This window comes from Hippopotamus amphibius, chromosome 11 (assembly GCF_030028045.1).
Source record: "Hippopotamus amphibius kiboko isolate mHipAmp2 chromosome 11, mHipAmp2.hap2, whole genome shotgun sequence".
Lineage (NCBI taxonomy): Eukaryota > Metazoa > Chordata > Mammalia > Artiodactyla > Hippopotamidae > Hippopotamus > Hippopotamus amphibius.
The window spans coordinates 1,460,012-1,474,424 of NC_080196.1; the positions used below are offsets into that span (position 1 = coordinate 1,460,012).

General features: G+C 50.7%; 1 protein-coding gene across 2 annotated transcripts in view; it reads right to left on the reverse strand.

Moving 5' to 3' along the window:
• The window catches only part of GMDS (GDP-mannose 4,6-dehydratase), a 454,717-nt gene extending 441,579 nt beyond the window's left edge, over window positions 1-13,138 (reverse strand). For both annotated transcript variants that reach the window (XM_057698406.1, XM_057698405.1), the window contains exon 1: window positions 12,907-13,138. In XM_057698406.1, the coding sequence (XP_057554389.1) occupies window positions 12,907-13,002 (96 nt within the window). In that variant the 5' untranslated portion in view covers window positions 13,003-13,138. The remainder of the gene's footprint in view (window positions 1-12,906) is intronic.
• Window positions 13,139-14,413: the final 1,275 nt, after the last annotated feature.

Genomic DNA, 14,413 nt, shown 5'->3' on the forward strand with positions numbered 1-14,413 from the left:
AGCAGGTCACACAGCCAAGAGTATGTAATTTGGTGACTATTCTTTATTCTGACAACATCCCCTTGCTACATTTCAGTGTGTAAAGTGACCGCAGCAGGTAGGAATTCGCTATTCTTAAGGTTCCTACTTTCAAGATAAATACGTGGCCACCGTGCATCACTCTTGAGTTTTTGTTGGTCTACGAAACCTGGGACCTGCTGGGGCACAGGACCCTCCGTACTCATCCTCCAGACACAAAACAGGGCGCGGCAAGGGCAGCTTCCCCTCATGCCCGATGGACCCCAAAACACCAAACCGCAACACTGCGCCACTCAGCGCGTCGCACGTGCACGGCGCGGACACCACGTGAGTCCAAGCACAGCAGCCCCACTGGCCGTGCTGCTCACGTGCTCTCGTGTGGACAGCCACCGCACGCACCCGCGCTGCTCACGCGTCGGGACACCATCAGAGCCGCCTCTGCACGTGCTGCGCAACATCAGGGCCCACAGTCACCATCTGCTGCTGCAAAACACCGTCACCACAATCCCAGAGGCTTGACGTGCCCCACGCTGACGGGTTCACGTGGCCTACGGTCTGCAGCCTGGCGTGCTTAGCCGGGTCGTCCCTAGGCTGCAAGCCAGGGGTCAGGTCTCATCCAAAGCCTGAGTGGGATCTAAGGGTTCGCTCCCTTTGTTGGCAGAATCCAATCACTGTGGCTCTAGTTTGTGGCTCTAGGACCAAAGGCTTTACGTTCCTGCTGGCCGTCACTCGGAGACCACCCTTAGCTCCTAGATGCCACCCACAGTTCCCTGCCAACAAGGCCACTTGCTTCCTCAAAGCCAACAAAGGAGAACTCTGTGGAGTTTTTATATTTTTGGTATTGAAGTACAGCTGACTTACAATATTATATTAGTTTCAGGTGTACAACATAGTAATTTGATATTTTTATATATTATATTCTATACAAAGTTATTACAAAATACTGGCTATATTCCCTGTGCTGTACATTACATCCTCGTAACTTATTTATTTTATACCTAGTAGTTTGTACCCCTTAACCTCCTGCACCTATTCTGACCCTCCCCCCACCCCACCCCCAGTAACCACTAATCTAGTCTCTGTATCTGTGAGTCTGTCTCACAGACTGTCTCTGTTGTTTTCACTTACATGTGGAATCTAAAAACTAAAGCAAAGAAACAACTGAAACTGGAGAACTCTGTATCTATAGAACAATAATGATGGTGATGATAGAACAGCTTTTTTCTTAGGAGCAAACTGGCATAAATTCCAGTGGCTATACGTGCCTACCACAGAGCTCAGTGCTGAATACACATTTGCTGAAACAATCCACTCTTGCGCCCCATGAGATGAGGTTCCTTGAAAACAGGGACACTGGGTATTCTCCATAACACCAAAGGGAGGGACGTCCTGCTTACCGGCAGGAGGCACGCAAAAATATATGAAGGATAGTTTAAAACGTGCAAAGAATTCCAAGATGAAGGAAATGAATGAAGGCTGGAACGTGAAGGAAGGGAGACTCTGAGGACAACTAAATGTAAACAGGCGAAAGCAAGAGAGAATTCCAAGTAAGCGAGTAAGCAAGCGTAAAGTGGGTACAAATAAATCATCTCCTGTGAGTCTCTCTTTGCTGCTTTAACAAATTACCATAAATGCAACAAGTTACCATAAACATAACAAATGACCATAAACCGCAGTGGCTTAAAACAGCCCACATTCACCACTTCACAACTCAGCGGGTCAGACGTCTGAAACCTGCCTGGTCAACCAGCCCCGGCTGCTTTCTGGAGGCTCTAGGCAGGATCCCTCGGCCTCTCCCAGCTTCCAGAGGCCGCCGGGCTGCTTGGCTGTGGCCCCTTCTCCCGTCTGTGAAGCCAGCCCTGGCCGGCTGAGTCTTCCTCATAGTGCCATCTTTCTGAGACTTCCGCCTCCCTCCTCCCCACTGAAGGACCCCCAAGGTGTCAGACCCACACAGATAAGCCAGGATCACCTCTCAGCTCGAGACCCTGAATTTAACCACATCTGCAAAGTCCCTTTTCCCACGAGAGGTAACACACGCACAGCTTCCGGGGACTAGGGCGTGGACACCTGGGGCTGGGGGCGTTACTCTACCTATCACAGTCTGTTTATGGAACAGTGAAGAAAAACACCAGCCTGGAGTGAGACATTGGTGAGGGAACTCAGAAGAAATCCACATTACATTAAACCTGGCCGACTGTGGGGTCCAGAAGAGGGCCCCACGGCTCGGCGTCTCCGTGCTGAGGATCACCAGCCCCGGGACTCCGGTCACTCGGCCACTCTGGGTGGTGGTCCTCGCATCTCCAAGATGAAGCAACCCCTGCCCTGCCTGCCTCCCAGAACACCATGCAGGACAATGGAAACCACTTTTTAGGTGCTCTGAGAATCACAAACCAACACACAAGTGTAAGTTCTCAGTGAAGCCAAGTTACACATCAGCAGTGTGGAATCGTAAACCACCCCACTCCTTCCCAAAAGCCCTTTGATCTTGCTGAGCAGAGTCCTGAGGTTTGACTTACCTAGAAAAAAGCACTCCTTGGGTGCAAAAATCAGACTCTGCTCAACAAGATAAGCAAGTTGCTAGAATATATTCAAAACTCATAAAAATCTAAGATAAATAGAAAGAAAAAGAAAAGAAAGAAAGAAAGAAAGAAAGAAAGAAAGAAAGAAAGAAAGAAAGAAAGAAAGAAAGAAAGAAAGAAAGAAAAAGAAAAGAAAAAGAGAGAGAGGGAAAGGAGCACTGAAGTATAAGTGGAATAACCTGGTTAATTTCAATCATGAACCTAAGGGGGAAAATGCTAGTTTTTCTACCAGGAGGCGGGTACCACGACAGATTCTGGGGGGCTGGGCAAGCAGAGCAGAACACAGGGCTTCCCCATCCACAGCTGTGTCCAGGCCAGGACAAGACACTGTGTGGCCGGGATCTCTCGGCTGCATTCCAAGCTGACATTTTAAACAGCTTACAGTTTATGTGACCTTGAACGTCGTGCTCTCACCTCACACTCAGAGGAGCAGAACTGCATTCACTCCCTTCCCCAGAACACTGGTGTTCCTTCCCAGGGACGGCATTTCTGGCCACAGCGATGCCATCCAGCCAGCCTCCAAAATCAAAATAACCTCGAGACCTCCAGCTCTTCCCTTCCTCACTCCCGCCCCCGTATCTAACTAATCACAAAGTCCTGCTGTTCCTTTGACTCCCTTTCCTTCTCCACAACCAATGTCGTTTGCATCTACATCCTTATAATCGAGCAGGTCTTCCTGGCACCCCTGCTTTACTACGCAAATTCGCTCTGTCCATCTACACCACACTGCACTCTCCAAGCACTGCCCTCTCCTCTCACTCTCCCCCACCTTGGGAACCTACCACGTGTAATAAGTCGTTTATTACACGTGATAAATATACACACCAGAATCTCACAAGCAGCATGCACCAGGCACTATGCTAGGCATTACTAGAATCATCATAGCTAATCTGCACATCACCTTGTGATGTGGGTATAATTAACTGCATTTTAAAGACCAGGGAACTAGGGCTCAAGGTTATTAAGTAACTCCCGGAAGGATTTTTTAAAGCAGGATTTGGGCCCAGGTTGCAGACTCACCCAAGGCTGAGCTCCGCTCACGCTCCTGCTTATTTAATCAAAACCACACCTCTCAACCTGCTCTTCCAGGCCTCCTGGGATCTTGAGGTCTGGACTTACAATATACTATTTCCCATACTCCATCCACACACCACCCTCTCCAGGAGGTCAGTCCCCTACAGCCCCCCTCTCCAAATCTGACCATCTTTTGAGGCCAGCCCAAAGAGCCCTCCCAGCTGCACTGGTCTCCATCACCCTCATTTCCCTGCTACCATCTGCAAAGCCGTCCCTCCTTCCACGGAAAGCCACAGGCACACCCTCACCTCTCGGCTCCTACCCACCTATTTCCTTCCCACCTACTCTGAGCCCTGTACCATGTCTTATACTCTGCACTTGAAGCGCTGGGGATACTACAGGGAACAAAACATTTGAAAGTATATACTGGTTCAAATAATTGTACACCTACTATTCTAAGTACAAAATAAAGTTACACTCATGTCTCTGTCTACAATGCTGGCTCAAAAAAAATAGTTATCAAACCCTGAAACAAGTATCAACTGTCTGGCTGACACTAACTCACCATTAGGAACTATAATGCGAATACTCTGTGAAACTCAAATTTGATCAGCAAAAAAGAAAACGCTGACCTGTCCCTAGGTTATGTCATCCCACGATGACCGTTCACAGACGCTTCCGCACGGGGTCTAAGACTCCCTGAGGCGCGCATAAACATGCGTGATCGAGTAACGGGCAAGGTCTCCAAACGGACCAAATGTTAAAGGCTGGAAATACAGCTTTTAAGATAGAAAAGTGAGAATGAAAACAGGAACATCCTTCGATGAACGCTCGCCTGCGAGGACTTCTGCATCAAAGAGAAGAACAGAGGCGCGTGCAGGGGGGTCCTTCAGCAGCTCAGCCTCCTAAAAAAGGCCTCACGACAAACCCTTTTAACACAAGGGCCTTCGTACCCAGGAACCCCCGAGGTAGGTGATGCTCCCTACGTCTGCTGAATTCATGATACTTTAGATCCCTTTTATTTAAGGGAAGACCCCCGTGCGATTCGGTGACTCATTTATTGTTATCACAACAATTCACATGCTGTCAAATTACCTGTCAAGTGACTGGTCCCCACTAGACCATCCGCTGCCTGCGGACACGAGCACATCCTCCTGCTGGTGGCTGTGCGCCCCGCACCTCACGCCGCACTGAATGAACCTAAGCAGACAGTCACCCGCCACTGTCCAACACTAAGCTCAAAATACAGATGCTTACATTCTTTAACACTTCAATCCAAAAAATAAATAACAGGAATTGTAAATCCTTCCTCACCAAAAAATCACTTCATTTAGTAAAACCTACCAGGGCAGACAGCACAGATTTTCCACTTTAGCCTTATAAATTCTAGCAAAATGCAACACACAAGTGCACGTCTTCCCCTTTACAGACTTAAGTATAAATTCACTACAGTTAACAGTCACTGGCTTTTTTTTAATTCTCCTATTGGCCTTAGCTTTAGAACTGATCATTAAATGACTGCACTGCTTAAATACAAGACTTTTTTTGCACACAATGAATTATAGTTAGTGTTCAATCCTCAAGTTACAGCAAGTTCCACTCTGAACAGACGTTAGAGATCACCAGGCGATCCCTCTGTAATATGGCTGAAGAAAAAATTAAGGCTACACAGTCAACTGTTGTTAAAACCCAGCCTCTGATTCTCAGATCCATGCTCTTTCCGCAGTTCATCCATTAATCATGTGAAATGTGAAGACATAAAAAAAACTTTCTACCACATAACAGTCTTTAACCAAAGCAGGACAGGACTTAAGACATCCTTCTCATTCCCAATTATGCCAAACCTTTCATCCCGGACCGCAAATCACAGTAAGGAGGATGTGAGTCCAGTCCACTGCCAACAAGCCTCTCACACGGAAGATGAGCCCGGCCCCCGGATCTGCTTTGCACTCCAAGACTTACCGGATGTCAAATCTGTTTGACAAATCCATGGCTGATTCCAAATCCCATGGATTTTTCTGCCCCTAGATAATGGATTCCCCACATGAAGCAAGGCAGACTTTTGTACCCTCCACATTCAATGTCCTGTCCTTGTACTCAGGAACTCTTACCATCTCGTTACCACTGTGAAGAGAAGGTCCATTCCAGTAATGGGGGGTCCTATTCCATGCCAGACTTCTTTTCTATGTGGTTGGAATGACTTTTCCAACCTTGACCAAATCGACGCAGCTCCTGAGTAGCTAAGCGGTTAACTCAAACCTACACTGGCCAAGAAACCCAACTCCTCCTCCACTTGCCCCAAGACAGAGTCCCAGCCTCCAGGGAGTTCACCAGATAAGTCATCAACAGCTTGACTAATGGTGTGACCCAAATGACAGCAAAGAAAATGAAATGAGGGGCATATAACGTAGTGATTAATACAGGCTTATTTTACTGCTATAATCCATACCTTTCCACAATTGCCAAACAAAAAACAAAAAAACCTCTTGCATATGCTTTATTTTTCAAATTTGACATACAATTTATTTACCTCTCCTTAGAATTTATTTGTTAATACTAGTTATAAACTTGATAGAAAATAAAATTACTAGAATTTACACTTTACATCTGACTCTGCAAACAAGGATGGGAGTGACCTCTGGGCAATCTGTTTAACCTCTGTGCTCCTTGAGGGGTGAAGAGAAAACCACCTCAGCAGAGGGCTCCCTTGCTCCGGAAAGGAAATGGGTGCAAAGTCCGCTAAGCGGTGCCTGGCACAAAGTGAAGGCTCAACATACCTTAGTGACCGCCATCCACCCATCATCACCGCCATCCACCCATCATCACCGCCACAGTCACCAGCTAGAACATCAGCGTCACAAGGATGCTCGTTTTTGTCTGTTCTTTTCACTGTCGTACCCCCAGAGCCTGACACGTGGTCGGCACTCAAACATTCGCTGACAGAATTAATTACGATCACTAGTACTTCTATTACTAAGTAGAGGATGATCTGCCCCCAGATGTAACTGCCTCCAGGAGAAAAGGTTACTTAAGCATAAAACAAACAAAAACTAAACTGCTGCTGGGAATTTAGGAGATATGAAACAGAGAACCTCTTGCAGCCCAAATGCAAGGCTTATCGGAAGAGAAGAGGGAGGTTCATCTCAAGTCAAGGAAGCATCTCTTCAAATTAAACCTCCCACCAGGAGAAAAGGCAAGTCCAAAGTATCTGTTAAGCGCACTTTGCAGGCCAAAGGGTTTTCCAGCTTACATAACCAGGTACAAGAGTCTAGAACAGGACACTTCTGAGCCTTCTCAGGAATCTGGGCCTTGATAGCAAGGACACCCCCCCACCCCATCCCCCACCCCCAACTCCACAGAGAGGAAAGAAGCACAGCAAGCGAGCCAGGAGCTGTAACTCAGATCCACGTGCAGGTGAGAGAAGGGTCCTCAGCCGCCTCTCTCCACCACCCTGAACCCTCACTGTCCATGTGCTCATCGGGGCCTCGGGCAAGCTCCACAGCCACAGTTTCCAACCAGACCACCCCTCCGCCAAGCCACAGCCCCGGGGCCCCCCTGCTTCTGAGGAGCCCACGCACTGGCTGCTGGCTCCTGACCCTCCGTCGGAAGCCTGTGGGCAGGGAAGCCACTCTGCTCTCCCATTTCCATCTCTTACTATAAAAACCCTCAGAGAACTGGAAGGAACGCTGGGGAAAGGAGCCACCAGGGGTCCAGGGTCTTCAACAGGCTTCAGAGAACAGCCCTCCGCCCCCTTCCCCACCCTCACTCCAGACTTCTCCCAAGACACACAAGCTAATAACGTTAGCATCACCTGACGGGCACAGTAAAGCACCCAGCAAAGAGCAGCCTTTAGAAACAACCTGCTTCTCAAGAGCAGTGAGCTTGTGCAGTCTGCCAACAATCTGAGCAACACAGCCAGTCCGACTTGACACAGCAGAGGAAAGGTCCTAAGACAAGACTAGTGCAGGAGGTAATCAGGCCTTGGTTTCCTCGCTTGGTATAAGGTGGACAGTAAAAAATACCTACCACCTGCAGTTAAATTAGCAAATTTATACAAAGCGCTGGGCATACTGCCTGTCACACAGCAATCATTCTATCCATGTCAATAAACGTGTCTCCGTGCCCTCCCCCAAGACAATTACCTACCAAGTGTCTGGAGCCCTGGTTAAAGGCAGACATTGCGCCCCACCCCTTCAGCCTGACTCTTTACAGGAATTCACAGCCAAATAACTCTTGTTTAGCGAAAACTTCTGTCTAAGGGAAGCTGAGGAAAGGGTGCTTCAAAGGACAGGTAAGTTGAGACTCCATCTCTCAAAGAAAGCCATTCAAGATCAGAAGGACAATTAACAGTTCTTTGAGTTCATCTGAGCAATCAGGTGGTAACTCATAAAGCTCCCCCGATTGCACCCTGGAGTCCGGAAGTCCCACGTGGAGACAGCAGCTCCGGGCTTTCCCGCATCACCAGGGGACGGGCCATGCTCAGAAGTCTGCAGGCGCTGGAGGCCAGCTCCGGCTCGGGACAGCACAGCACCAACGGACAACCAGTGCCGCGTTCTCTAAGGGATGTCCTATCTAACGTGGACCCCTTTCTCTAGTCCCTGTAATTGTATTAATTGTCCTTTGTAGGTTACATACTAAATATTCCTATTTCATTACCTCTCAATCTTTTCAAACTGCAAATATTTTGTCAAAATAAGATGTTAAATGTTATAATATAAAAGTTAACATAAAGTCACATTTTCCTTAAACACTGAAATAGATTTGATTACTTTTCAGGTGTAATTTATTATTATTCAACTTTATAGAACACCATGCTACACATTTCACTAGCACATAGACTCCTTTACTCCAATTTTCCAGTTCAAAGCCATCTCTCTCCTGCTGTGGGCGGAGGACAGTGCCGGTCAGTACTAGCCCCAGCACTGGCCAGCTGCGGGACCTGGGACTCCACACTCTTCGCCTCCCTTCCTCCTCCACATCATGAAGGGAATTCAACCCCGGGACTAAAAGCTCAGCATGCATGACAACAGAATACTTTTTGTTAATTCAGTGGTTAATATGCGTACCGTAGGAAATCTATCATACAAAACTGGATATGTTACTTTTTTTCCCTGAAGTGGGTATATACCAAGTCCTTTAAATCTGAACTTATAACAAATCATTTTATCCCCAAATTGCAACTATATTGGGTATATACCACCCAGTTCTCCCCAGTACCCTGACAATGTCTTGATTCTACGCATCCACCAAAAACTGCATTTTGTTCCCATTTCTACAGACTTCTACAACTTCCAGGCAAGTTTTCTGCAAGATAATAAACATCAGTAAGGAAAGAGTAATTTAATTATCAAATATTTTGAGTACCTAACCTGTACTAGTTATGCTAGATATATGGGGTAAGAAACTAAGACACTTTTTTCCTAACCCCATCACTCCCATCCCTCTTCCAAGCAGACATCACTGATCAGGCATGGACCTCTCCCTTGAACTGGATACAGCTTTGGCTCCAGGATTCCATGTAGCCATTACCAATCAGATATGGTCATTTTAACAGACCTCATGACATTTCACTAAATCTCCATCTTCACAAAGTGATGATTCTGATGCCTGGATTGGAATGTAGAAACTTGCGGAACACCAAACATGGATTAGAAAGTAAAACGAAAAGATGTAATATCCCTGTCATCTATTATGATTCCACTGAAGCACTATTTCAAAGCAGTAAGGAAAACTGTGGAAAGAATGGCACTTCCTGCCAATTCTCAATACCATTTTCTAGCATCTTAATTCTTAAATGAAGAGCCTCCTGAGTCTAGGGAATCCGGATATCTGTGTTAAACGTGTTCTCTTTACAGGCTACGGCTGTCTTATGGCAGCTAGGATATGCTCAAAAGAAAATAATTAAATTAGTGAAAATAAAAAATAAGGACCGAAAAATAAAATTCTGAAACAAAATATTATGTCTTAAATAATCTGACCTTGACTACTCAAAGGGTCCACACCTTTCCTCAATGCAAGATTTAGTAACAATGTGTTGTTAACAGCAGACAAGTTAACTCCTCTTGACCAGGACTAACTTTTCAACCTTTTAAAGATAAATGCTTTGTCTCCCATGTGTCATGGCACAGAACCTGGACTTGGTGCTTGCTTAGATGTCTGATCACATTTAAAGTGCTTCCTAAGGAAAATCTAGGCTACCTGCAGGTGTGAAGGACCTCACTGTGCCCATTCTTCCATATTTAAAACACCAATGTTAATTTCCTACCAAGCACACCTGACATGGTCATCTACAGTGCCAACCTGCCTACTCTCCTGGCAGAGACTAGCCTGACATAACAGATATCAGAAAGGGAAAAATCCACAAACGCTGACCATTTGATTCTCTCAAGTCTCCACCTACCAAAAACTGTGCTCCTGCAGTCCATCAGGGGTAACAGGAGCACCCTGAGGAGATGGCGTCGTTGAGCCCGTCATTCGTGTGTTGTTAAGTGGCCCCTGAGAGTTCAGCACTAACAAAGCTTCATGCGCCGGCCCACTCTGTCTCGACAGCCAGGAAGCTCACGGCTGAACGTCACGCCCACCTGACAGCTGCCCTCAGGGCTGGGGACTCTACCTCCATTTCTCTACGGCCTTCATTCTTCTTAGGCTGGTCCAATGATGTGTTTTTTACTGAAGCCACCTCAGAATCTTTTTTGAAATGAGCAAGGGGAACAAAATTTAATAAATTATCTTTCCTCCCATTAATACTATATTTGGTCTTCACAGCCTCCCAAAACTCTCCCCTCTCTGCACTCCTGTAAACACTGCTCACCCTGAAGACAGTCCCTGCTGTTTCCAGCATTCAGTGACTTTTTTCTCCCAGAGTCCCGAGGTACAGTGAACCAGTCATGTGGTCCCTAACATACTGGTACAATACAAATTTTGTCATGTGCATTAAGTCCCTCAAAAACTGTGAGATCCTGGAGGGCAGAGGGGACATCTTACATATCCTTCTGTTTCCCACATCATCAAAGCAAGCCTTGCACCCTGCAGACACGCAGTAAAGACCAGTTCTGTTAATGGGAAGATTAAGTCAACATTTTGGAAGCCCACTTGGTGAAGCCACGTGGGAGGCAGTAGGTCAAAAGAAGGTTTCTATCCTAAAGGAGTTTACAAACCAAAGAACTAAGACATGTAAATTCCCTATGTAGCCAACAGGGACTGCACATCTGTAAACACAGAGAAATGAAAACACAAAGCCTGGAACGGCTGCATTTGGCTGGGTTAGTGTGAGCACAGAGGCCTGGGTTAAAGGGAGTAAGACTTGCGAGGGCATTCAGCTGCAAAATGATGACCCCAACGAGGTCCAAGGCAGCAATATTCAGAGACCAGCAAGAACATTTCCCCAAGTGCAGTAAAGAAGAGCAAGCATAATTAGACCCTGAGGTGACCGCTGGGGAAGGCTGGCTGAGGGCCTAGAGGCAGCAATGCAGAGCAGAGCCTGGTTCTCTTCAAGGGGGTTTAATAAGGTAAAAAACTCCAGGAAATGATTCACCACGACTGTGTCAGAAAGAGACAAGACAGGAGGAAGAAAGCTGGAGTGACTGCTGACAGTGAGTACCAGAGACACACAGCAGACAGCACCCTGGTACCTGCATGCAGCCTCAGGTGCGAACTTGGGACAGCCCGTCCAAGAGCCCGTCTTGGCCCAAAGGCCATGACAGCCCTAAGGGCCGAAACAGGGGTTTCTACCTTACCTGAGGCCTCTGCTTAGAGTAAAACAATCCCTCTCTCTCCCCCAACCCCCTCTGTCTCTCTCTCTCTCTCTGTCTCTCTCTCTCTCTCTCTCTCTCTCACACACACACACACACACACACACAGCTGTAATTTAATGTGGGTGGCTTACCACAGAGGCAATATAACAAAATGGCTTAGAGCAGCTCTTGGGTTCAAATCTCAGTCCTGACACTCATGAGGTGGGCGCCATCAGGGAACCCACGCAACCTTACCAAGGCAGATGTAAAATGAGGACAAACAATGTACCTGCCTCTTACATAGGGATACGTAAAATGTTTAGCAGTGTGAGTAGCTCCGTGAGCTCTCACCCGATATGAGGAAGAAAATGGACAGCAGGTTTGGCTCTTCAGACCCCACACCCCTCAGTGCTCACGGTGGGAATCACCGCCCTGGAAGATAAAAGCCAAGCAGAGCAGAGCAGTGCAGTAAACTCCACCTGCAGGGATTCATGTGGCAACACTGTTCAGCACGGTGCCAGGGGCTGCAGAAGCCAACACAGCACCCAACAGGCAAGGGGCGATGCAGAGGGCAGGGCTGCAGGGAAGAGGGACACACCTGTGCAGAGGTCGGAAGGAGGGTGTAAAGGTGGAAATGCCGTGGCCAGCCAAAACTGTCTGGCGAGGGAGTCGCTTAGGAGGCAAGCGCCGCAGCAGCCTGCAGGGCCAGCAGAGCTGGGCCACGGGGCACCTCCCAGGCCACTCAGCTCCAACCCGGCCACCGCTCTCACGGCCCTGCATGACGCCTCGGCTCTAACCCGCGCGCATTCACACTGCGGGCACCTGCCTAGGCATAAGCCATGCCAAGAGAGTGACGTGAACAGCTTCACTACCTTCTCCACGGCACTGCGCAGGCAGGCCCTCCACCGAATCTGGGGGTTCCCTTCCTCAGCGTCAGACCCCTGTCCCACCCGCCTCCCCCACCAGTTTCCAAACCCACGTTGACTGCAATCGCCTAACACACAGCAAGCCGCATGAATAACCAGGAAGTCATCAGGTACCCGGCAGTTACAACTGTCTAACGCCCTTCAGCTGAACGTCTAGAAGGCTTCCACCTCTCTTCTAAGCCCCGTCGGTCTGAGAGCGACGGGAATCCCAACGGGACACCTCCCAGCGCTGTGACCGCAGGCCCCAGCTTCCCCACCTGCGAAGTGGGCATCCTAAAAGCACCCCCTCGAAGCAGCTGTGAGGACGAAGAGGTCCCGTCAGCCACGTGCCCGAGCGCCAGGGGCCCAGCCCGCGCGCTGGAGGGTGCCCGCGCCACTCACGGCCACGCCGGCCACGCCGGGGCGCGACCCCATCACTGCCCGCGCCTGGTGTCGCCCCGCGGGGGAGCCGGGAGGCCCGGCCGCCGCCCGGGCTCGGGACGCTGCCGGGGGCCGCAGGGCGGACAGGGCGCCGGCCCGAGCCCGGCCCCGCCCGCCCCCACGTCCAGGTGCGGCCGCGGCCTCGGAAGTCCCGGCGGCGGGGGCCCTCCGCCCGGGGAGACACTTCCTGGTCCGCGGCCCCGCCGCCCCGCTCACCTGGCCCGTGATGCCCGTGATGAGCGCCACCTTCCCGGCCTTGCCCATCTCGCCGTCGCCGGAACCGCGGGCGCCGCGCGCTGCCGCCTGCGCCATGTCCGCGCTCGCTGAGGAGAGGCGCCGGCCGCCGGGGGTGTGCCGCGCGAGCCGCCTCGCCGGGAGCAGGGGCCGGGACCGCGCGGCCGGCCTCCGCTCGCTGACAGGGCCGCCCGGCAGGCGGCGGGGCGGGCCGGGGGCGGGGCGGCCGGGCTGCGGCCCCACGGGCGCCGCGTCCCCCCGCGTCACCGCGCGACGCTCCGCCGCCCGGCGCAGGCCCCGCCCAGCCCGGCGCAGGCCCCGCCCAGCCCGGCGCAGGCCCCGCCCACCCCGCTGCCGGCGCGCGAGCCGGACGGGGCGGGGCGTCGCGTCGGGGCGGGGCGGGGCGACCGGGCGGGGCGGGGCGGGGCGGGGCCCGCGCCGCAGGGGCGTGGCGTCGGGCGGGCCCGCAGGGGCTGGTCCAGATGCTCAGGAGAGGCTGGGATGCCTGGTCTTTGCGCCAGGCCTGCTTCTAAGGGCCGGCCTGGTCTAAGGGCCCGCAGTGGACCGGGCGGACGCTCGGCGGCCTGCACTTCTGCATCTCACGCTGCACGTTCTCCCCTCCACCCTCCCGAATCTCCCAGGGGTCGTCCTAGCATCCTAGAATGCTGGGAAGAGTTAGGGGCAGACCTTTCCCTGAGGAAAAAGCCCTGAATTCCGAATGCAGGGGTCCCTGGGCCCTGCGTTATCGACTATGATAAGTAATTCCTGGAAACCTGTTGCAATGCCTTTTAAGGAGTCTGGTTCTCTGCTTCTTGAAGGGCGCTAGCGTTACAAGGCCCCTGAATGGGGTCACAGGTGTGGTCAGTGACAGGCCTCACCTCTAACCTGCTTTCTGGCTCTTCTCGCATTTTTCTGAAGCTGGGAACCTGGCACAAGATTCCAAGCAACTCGATTCAAAATGTTCTAGTCAGAGGACTGGCAAAGCAGGACGAGAAAGTCTCTGGCCCCACCCATGCGCAGCATAAGGAAATGTTGAAAAGACTGCACAGGTCAGTAAACCTGAACATGTCTAATTTCAAAAAGTAGTTCAGATGCAACGTGGGGTCCGAGCCTGACGTCTGTTGAATTAGGCTTCCGCGTGGCAGCTGCACGTCGGGCAGGGAAAGGCGCAGAGCTGACTCAGACCTGGGTGATGTGGCAGGTGCGTGTGCCTCAGCATTGGCCGGAATCCAGGGAGGAGAGAGGAGCTTCCCTGTCCCCACTGCTCTGCTTCTCTGCAGTGTCCGTGCTCCTCTCCCCAGCGGGTGAGAGCAAGCCAGCGCCTCAAATCATAAACTGAGTGACTAGGAGGTGCTCAACCTAACCTGCAAGACCTACAGACCTGGGACTTCCCTGGTGGTCTGGTGGTTAAGACACTGCGCTTCCACTGCAGAGGGCACGGGTTCAATCCCTAGCTGGGGAACTAACATCCCACAGGCCACGCAGCACG